Source organism: Austrofundulus limnaeus, unplaced genomic scaffold (assembly GCF_001266775.1).
Source record: "Austrofundulus limnaeus strain Quisiro unplaced genomic scaffold, Austrofundulus_limnaeus-1.0 Scaffold95, whole genome shotgun sequence".
In the NCBI taxonomy this organism is placed as follows: Eukaryota; Metazoa; Chordata; class Actinopteri; order Cyprinodontiformes; family Rivulidae; genus Austrofundulus; species Austrofundulus limnaeus.
The window spans coordinates 715712-724572 of record NW_013952497.1 but is presented as its reverse complement, the minus strand read 5'-3'; the positions used below and the strand labels follow the sequence as shown (position 1 = coordinate 724572).

The window sequence follows — 8861 nt, the reverse complement described above, 5'->3', positions numbered from 1 at the left end:
CCCCCCCCCCCCCCCCCCCCCCCTTCCCTCCATCTCTGGTGGCCCACGAGCCCCGAGGTTTGAGAGTCTGGATAACCAGCCATGTCTAATGGTGCACGGCCCACTCATACTGAAGGGGAGGAAACTTCAAAAGAATACCAGCAGCACCCCTGAGGTATGCAAACACACATAGACACTCTCATAGGCTTTTTTTTGTACCCACATCCCAAACCCCATCCCCCTCCCACCCGACACTAACAAACATTACCATATCCTTACATGCACACACTTTGTTTTGTCTCCTCTGTTTCCCCTTTTTTCTTTTATTGTTTTCCAATTTGTTGTTGTTTATTTACAGCTTTTGCATGTACTTTATTTTCCTTTTGTGACCCCCCACCCCACTCCTCAAAGCACAGCCTCTGCTGAATCATTATCAGAAAGCCCAATTACCCTTCACAGAAGCTCTGTTCAAATGACGCAATTGAGATAAAACTAAGCAACCTCTTTGTTACACACATCGAGCTGAAGAGGGGAGTCTCAGAGGCCGGACCCCCACGCCTCCGACATTTTTTCAACAGGGAGTGGTGTGTGTGTGTTGGGATTCAACTGTGAAGTGAGAGCATACAGTGAGTGGGACCCACCCAAGCGTTTTTACACGTGTTGCATAAGCAGGCCTGGTGCCTCTCATCCCAGGTGTCAAGGTGAGGAGTGTGTGGGTGTGTGTTCAGACCCTCCTGATATCCAGAGAGTGTTCAATTCATCCCACCCATTTATTTTATGTACTTTGCTTTTTTATGACAATCTACAACTTAATAGCTATATGAAAGGGGGTGGGGTGGGTGGTTATTATGTATTTYCCAGGAATAGCTCAATTCTATACCACAAAGCAAAACAATRTCAAGGATTTTGTGTTTAGTGAGTAGTTAAGGATTTTTTTCTCTCGCTTTTTTGACCATGTATTTTAAAGATTTTCTCTATGGATCTGTAGTTCCCAGGTCTGGTCCTTATGGGATAGGCCTCGAGGACTAGAGTTGAGAACCACTGCTCTAGTTCTCTTCAGTTATCATTTCAGTTTCWGTATCAATTAGTTCATCTGTTTTCACTTGTACACATGTTTGTATTTGTTTTTGAACACATGCGTTGTTGTTGTTGTTGTTGTTATTATTATTATTTTTTACCTTTTCTGGCCCAGTCTGGTGCGTGTGCTTGGTGTGCCTCGACATAACAGCAGTGATGTTTGCCTTTGACCAGGTCATCCCACAGGATGACGTGTGCTGAGTCAGAATCTATCCTCATGTTGGGTCTCTCAAACAAGGAGACCTGAGCTGAAGTGAAATATAACACACTGACCTAGGTAAACACACAGACATAATTTGTTAAGTCATCTGCAACACAATYGACTTGTGACACTGTGCTACCTTATTCCTTGGTTTTCCTCTTTCTCTGCCTGTATATTACCTGTCCTCCAGTATCTCCTACGGTGAGCACAGCCTGGTCAGGKTCAGATGGATCCACCCAGTAGTCCAGACACCAGGGTACAAACCTCCAACCCTAAAGAATTTTAAAAAAGGTATTTATGATGGCATGCAAACCATTATTTCCCACATTCCACTGTGTATACTTTGGATAACAATCAAGGCTGAAACTCTGAGAGAAAAACACAGACAAAAAGGATTTTCTTTGAGCAGATTATCAAAAGAAATATAGCTTCATAAATGTTACCTGAAGTTTATATTTGCATCTGTAGTCTTGTATAGGTGGCATGTCATAAAAACACACCTCTTTACATGTGAAAGACACGGCTATCTGAAAACAAAGTTCCCAAAGAACAGAGTAGAAATAAATCATATTTAAAAAAAATGTTAAACATCTTCTTTGATTAAGAAAATGGAAAGCCAACTGCAATATAAATCTGTGTGTCATCAGCATACAAAAAATGATGACTTGTGTCCTGATGACGCTCCCTTGTAGTATAAGTTAAAAAGTGTAGGGCCAAATACCCATCCCTGAGGAACTTTCTCCATGTGTACTGTTTAGATGATTAATTACRCATAACTAGAGATACATTTTTATCTGTGAGATATGAATTGAACTACTTGGGCACAGTTGCAGGTCTAAATTATTTAAGCTTGACAACAAGGTTGATGTGGTTGACTGTGTCAAATGCTGCATTTAGGTCTAATAATATTTTAATCAAAGTGGTCTAATGGTTAATGTTTTTTTTCTTTAATATTTGGGTGGATCAAAACATTTCTCTTGGTTTATATTTTTGCTTAATAGATATTTTTGGATTTGTTTGACTTGGTATTATTTAAGTTGAATGTCTCAATGGTATAACTTTATTGTGTGACTAAACACYGTGTTGGAGTTACTTATGTCCGTTATGTTAAATGAATGAAATCATATCTGAGACAGCRAGACTGATGTATAAAACTATAAAACATATATACAGATTCATTTGTTGAATAATTTAAAACTAACTCAGTTATGTTGGGAAACAACAGTGGGAAATAAGTTATGTCAATCCAAAAAGACGATCTTGACCCAGTCTATATGTAAAAAAATGTAAATGCTGAAATCTGAAAGTAATCAATAAAACTGTGTAAAAGTGTTTAAACACATAAMTATTTTTGTTTAACATGTTGTTTTATTAAGCATTAAAGTTTAATTAATGCCAACTTAAGCACATTCATAATATGCAAATTTATTCATTGATRACAATAAATCGTGTAGCAAGGTTATTTTTTGTGTATTTTCCATAATGTGTGTTATTCATTATGTTAATCACAACATTCACTTCCCAAATATGTAGATCACACAGTTCCTAATTAAAGGTTTTGATCAATCATTGATGGTTTCCCTCCAAACAAGTGAATGTTTACTTCCCAAACTTTATGCATCAGCTTCATGTCGKCAATGCAATTACACAGATCCGCTGATCAATAATTGATAAAGCAACAAAGTAATTGTCTCCCTCTGTAAGTTATCTGCTCTGATAACTCTGATTATTTATCAGTTAATAATTCATAATCATTTCTGTGAATAACTCAGAGGGAGTCGTTGTCAGGCCCCACGGCAATTAAATGTGGGGAAGTCTCAAAAGATAAAACCTGATTCGTGTTTTGCAGAAGCACGACATCTGTGACCCAGAGGTCCTTGGGCGCGACCGTGTTGTTTTGCAGGCGACGGGCGTGCAGAATGGACAAGTCCCTTCCGTCTCGCAGCACCATGGTTCCTCCTTTACTCACAGTCAGATACAAAGCTGAACTCTGAAGGTACAACACCTGGAGAGATCAGAGGGAAAAAACAGTATTTAAGCAGGACAGAAAAACTAATTATACAGACCAACAGACACTATTCCTAACTCACGCTGACAAAACAGCAACCTCCACAGCATCTTCAATACAGCATTGCATCTTTTTCGCCAGAGCGTGAAGTTAATTRGTTACAATGAGGCCTTTTAAAATAGAATTTTAAATATTTATAATAACTTGTTTGCCCTCCCTTCTTTTGCTGGACACTCAATAGTGATGCAACTGCACTAGAATAAGCCTATTAAACATGATCTCCCCTCTAAATCTTCCTCTTACCGGGTGCGAGAAAATAAAATTGAACGGCCCACATTCTGCGCTGGAGCCAATAACACAATGCAGAATTAATGAATTGCAGGATTTTATTGGCTGAACTGTAAGAGCAAATCTGCAAAATAAAAGGCTGCAATTAAGTGCATCTCATGGGCAAGAGACACAGAATATCTAATGAGGGGAAAGTTTGTTAATGCTTTCAGAACAAAAGTAAGAATATAGATAAAATACACTTTTTTCTACGGTCTCTGATGGGTATGTACAGTTTTGTTGACTTTTCTTTATCTCACCTTACTCTAGCAAAGATTATCTTTTGATTCTATTTTGTCTTTTGGCTTTTAAGTCCTGCTTCAATGTATAGAAAATACTAAAGTCTTCTGATTCAGCATTCACATTTATTTCTCTCTTTTTTCCATACATTTTCTGCAATCTAACTACAAACACATTATTTCACATTTTATTTCTATTCCAGTTTTAAATCATTCAGCTCATCCAGGAGATGAGTGCTGTGACGTTCTTTTCCCCATCACTGAAAAAATAACTTGTAAGATTTACTTGAAAAAATCCCAGTAACAATTTGCACTAACGTTTGTTAAGTAAATTTAAATGCTACAAATTCATGTAATATTTACTCATCCTTATCTAGTAAAAGTTATTAAGAATATAGTTAAAGATTTGTGAATAAACCAGGTAAATTTTACTTAATTTGCTCAGTTAAATCTTGTAACATATACTTCATCAAATTAAGTAAAATTTACCTGATTTATTCACACATCTTTAACTATATTCTTAATAAGTTTTACTAGATAATGATGAGTAAATATTACTTGAATTTGTAGCATTTGTGTTTACTTAACAAATGTTAGTGCAAATTGTTACAAGGATTTTTTTCAAGTAAAACTTACAAGTTCTTTATAACAGTGCACATGTGTCAAGCACAGTATTGTAGCATGACACCTCACAGCTACAGAGAGAGCTGTTGCTCATGTTGTAGTTCAAGACTTCACCAGCAGGTGGCAGTTTTGAAGAACCTTTATTGGGTTCTTCTTCATGAACAACACAGACAAAGTGAAACTCACAGGTCTTATTAATGACTAGGCCWACCACTCTCACTTATGGTTACTTCTGCTGAACGCTTTAACACAAGTTAACAAATAATGAACACACAAATTACWGTAACACAACAGACTAATTGCTGAAAGAACAATGTCAACCAAATCCCTAAAATAATTTAACAACAACAAACATGAATCCTACCCACAATCCTCCACTGCAGTGACATGACAAACAGTCAAACACAGCAGAATGCTACAATATGCATTCCCTGTTCCCTGACAACTAAATATCACCTACATTATGCCATCAAACTATTGCACACCAACAAATGTATTCAAGCAAAGGAAACTGGACAACTTATGTTTTATTTTGATCATGTCTTGTCCTCTGAAGATAAGATTTGGTTTCTAGCTACTGTTTTACTTCTTACAGCTTTCAGCTAGTGTTCTGCTCCATTTAGCCTCAACATCTCAATTTCAACTTCTCTTTAGCAAATTGTTTATGCAATTTATATTGTTTCTCTTTATGTTTTGCTTCTAAGGAGCAAGACTTTCTTGTAAACATTTAAACTTCCCTCGTTGTTCGCCACACTTTCTGACGATCCAAAGTTTTCCATGATATTTGCTGCATTTAGCTGATTTTTAATCCAGTCCTGGTAGCCAAATCGTGACATATCTTGACAAACTTCCCACCATGTCCTCATAAAACTTCAAAGAGCTGGACAAGTGCTGAACAAAATTTAAATTGGCAGGTGTAAAATGGCAGCAGAATGTAAATACCTGACACTGAATCTTTCAGTAACATCCTCAGTCACTTTATCCATCACCCACTTGTTCCATTTTAAGTTTTTACCATGACCATTATTTTGTTTATTGTGGAGGGAAAGGGAGTGTTTGCCAGGCTCCTTTTTATCACTTCCACTTTTTTAAGCCTGCTCATTCTTTTCTTACATTTCACCTGCTCATTATTTTCTAATCCACAAACCTGACCTCTGTTGATTAAAACTTAACATAAATTCACTAACTCAAGGATCTGAGACTGAACAATGGAAACCAAAAAAAATATTTTTTACTGAGGTGCGCATTTAGTTTGGTTTCTGATTTTTTTTTTCCTGTGCTGGCAGTGACTTTTTAGTTACTTTTCTTTTCTTTTTGTTCTCATCTTCTGCATTCTGCACTGGAGCTCAACTTTTACTACCAATTTTAGCATTATTAAGGTCAAAATGTTATCATTAGAATTTTTTTTTTAATTTTAGTCAAATAAAGAAATAGGAACAAACTGTGTCTTAGTAACACAGAGTGCTGGTGCAGAATCTTAAAGTCTGTCTTTGCTTTACTTTCTTCCCCTACCACTACTTACACCCTTTTCAACAACAAATTTAATGTCACAAAAAGTGGAAAATAAAATATTCCAGTACCATTAAATATCTCTCAAAGAAGTCAACTTAAACAATGAGCAGTCACCAGTTCCTTCAACATATAAAGATACTATGTCAACAATTCGCCCATATATGACAGGTACAACAAATAATCAAGCCTGCATCAGATTTAGCTTTTAAGAAAGATTGACATTAACACCAAACTTAGTGCACTAATCAAACTGARTATTRCAATGTTTGTTGAGAYGTCAATGACAAAATACTGTTTGTCRTTTAATTTACTGTATAACAAGGACACATTGTACCTCTTAATGTTGAGATATAAAAATCTGTTTTTTTWAAATGATACACAGGTCTGCCATTTTGCTTTAAGTCCCAAAGGGAATCAGGTCACCCTGACCCTCAGTGTGAGAAAAAACATAGRGGTAGGGAATGTGGATGGCATGAAACTGGAATACAAATAACTTGGAACAACAAAAAAAATCAAAACTGTGAAAATAATTGTCAGACAGATATTTTATCCTCTTCTAACTTTTTTTTGTCATCATTAAATCTTGTAGTAAATATCTGGTTTGTGTTGTGTCCCTGACTTAGTGACTTGTTGCTCAAAAGGAAGCATAAAAGTATTTTTCCACAAATTTCTTTTAAATTTCAACCCACCTGCTGCAAATCTAGATTTAAAACTTCGAACTAAAACAACGCAATAAAACACACAGAAGTTCAACCACACTTTAGTAAGTTTGACTATTCTGAGCTCATTTTATCAACCAAATGACACCTTTCATCTTTGCAGAACGCATGCTAAATAAAACATTGATTAAAGCAGCTTAAGCACATTTTTAATGGCTCTACCTTGACTGAAAGATTCATGGACAGAAAATGTCGTCTTCTAAGCGACAGACAGGATTCTGCCGCCTCTTTAAAGGGTCAAAACCTTCCAGCCATGCAGAAAACAACTGACACAACATTCTGACATTTTGACATCGTCAGGATTGAAAGATTAAAGTGGTGAGCTTTCGCTTCATCCACAGCGGTAGGCACTTTATACCCGCTTCCTCATTTGCATATTAATTGATAGATGTTAAAGCAGTCTGGAGCCATTTATCTCAGAAGTAGGTGTGCCATTTTGATGAGCAAGAGCCTAATACTTTTGAACATTTCCCAGCAGCACTATGTTTAATAATGTGGATTTCCCTCCAGTCAGCAGAGTTGTTTTTTTTTTAATCTTCACTTGGTAAATGTTTCTGTATGACATGTCACAATGCATTTGCTTTTAAACGGGTYAATATGTTCTGAGTGAGTGTAGTACCCGGCTATTTCCCTTAATTATTCTCTGAAAGGACAAGAGAGCTTTTCACCTTTTGAACAGGGTCTCGATGCGGAGAAGTCAAGGTGCACGGTGGCTTCCAGGATGGCGCTGGAATGCCTCTGCTCTTTTTAACTTTCTCAGAAAGTTCCAGTAGCAGAAAWGAGCACAGCCCCGACCAGTCGACACGCCCTTCCTCCTCCTTGTCGTCACGGCCCATGAGGAGATTGCGAGGCCTCTGAGCGACAACCACGCCATCGAACAGAAGACCGTATTCCTCTCCAGACCCACAGCCAACTGCTCTGCAGGCGAGATCGATGAATTCAGCTCTGGACAGAGAGCAAGATGCACCAGAGGAGTCCTGCATGCATAATGAACAGGGTCATTAATATGCTGCAGAATGTGATCCTGGTTTGTGTATGTTTTGTCTTCTTGTGAATGGGTGTTCTGAGCTGTAATTTCATTGTGCTTTGTACAATCACAATAAAGCTTTATTCAAATTCAAGTTTACTTTTCCTTTTTTTTTTTGCAAACAAAGAGCCTCCTGTGGTGTCTATGTTCCCTGAGCCCCATGCCCCTGCTTCTAATGGTGATGGTTTTGTGCCTACCCTCTGATAAAATCCTGCAGATGCCTCGTATCAATTCTAGGCTTTGCCTTCAATTTTCATAATCGTCTAATCAGAATAAAATAAAAGTTGTTTGTACAAAAATGAACTCTCATGATTATCTCTAATGTGCCAGTTTGTTAATGTGACAGRTATGATTGGGAGCAGGCAGCAATGCACTGTGTAGATTATGATACAGTAACTGTGAGTGGGCATATATTTCCAAAAATTCTATGTGAGCAAAACTGTGGGAAAGTGTACTGTTTTTTTTTTTTTTTTTTGTTTTTTTTTTATGGTTTTAGAAAATGGACAGTGGCAATTGATAGCTCAGGAGTGAAGCTGGGAGGAAGAGAAAAAAGCAGCTGCAATAAAAAAGGTTTTGCCGTTAAGGCTTTGAGGACTTTATTTGCAATTTGGCAAGGAAAAAGACAAGAAAGAACTTCTTGTGACATTATGCTTTTTGCTTATTTGATGTGCTGTTTGCACAACATGTAGCCTAATTTGCATCATTAGTGTGTGAGGCTGAGTTAAACTGCAGGATTTGGCTTTTGCTGTGTGTGAAGTTGTCCAGCTCATTTAGTGACAGCTCTAATGCAACCTGCACTCAGCTGTTATGTAATGGCATTGTTCTATCTTCAGTCAGTCACATTTGAGCAGTACTGCTGTGCTTTCTGCTTGGTGATTTTCATTCTATTGACATAAACTTGTCATACTCTGGCTTGGGATGATTTAGTTCATTAATTGTGTTACTGTCATGGGGGTTGGGTTTAGGACCAAGGTGTGAATTGAGTTTAGGTTAGTTTTAGGGTCAGGTAGGTACCTGTGATGTTAATTTTAGGGTTGATGGTCAGGGATAGGCTATAAAATTTCCAAAAAATGAATGGAAGTCAATGGAAAGTCCCCACATAGAGAGACATGGTGTGTGTGTGTGTGTGTGTGTGTGTGTGTGTGTG

The 8861-nt window shown here is 37.4% G+C and overlaps 1 protein-coding gene across 4 annotated transcripts in view; it reads right to left on the bottom strand.

The window, feature by feature from the left end:
• LOC106520631 (WD repeat-containing protein 49) overlaps positions 1–8861 on the bottom strand; it is a 50925-nt gene that overhangs the window by 36953 nt on the left and 5111 nt on the right. For 3 of the 4 annotated variants that reach the window (XM_014012838.1, XM_014012836.1, XM_014012835.1), the window contains 5 exons: positions 7356–7664; positions 3090–3263; positions 1702–1785; positions 1438–1530; positions 1158–1329 (listed from right to left, as the gene is read on the bottom strand). In XM_014012838.1, the coding sequence (XP_013868292.1) occupies positions 1158–1329; positions 1438–1530; positions 1702–1785; positions 3090–3263; positions 7356–7664 (832 nt within the window). The remainder of the gene's footprint in view (positions 1–1157; positions 1330–1437; positions 1531–1701; positions 1786–3089; positions 3264–7355; positions 7665–8861) is intronic. The other variant, XM_014012837.1, reaches the window with a different exon arrangement.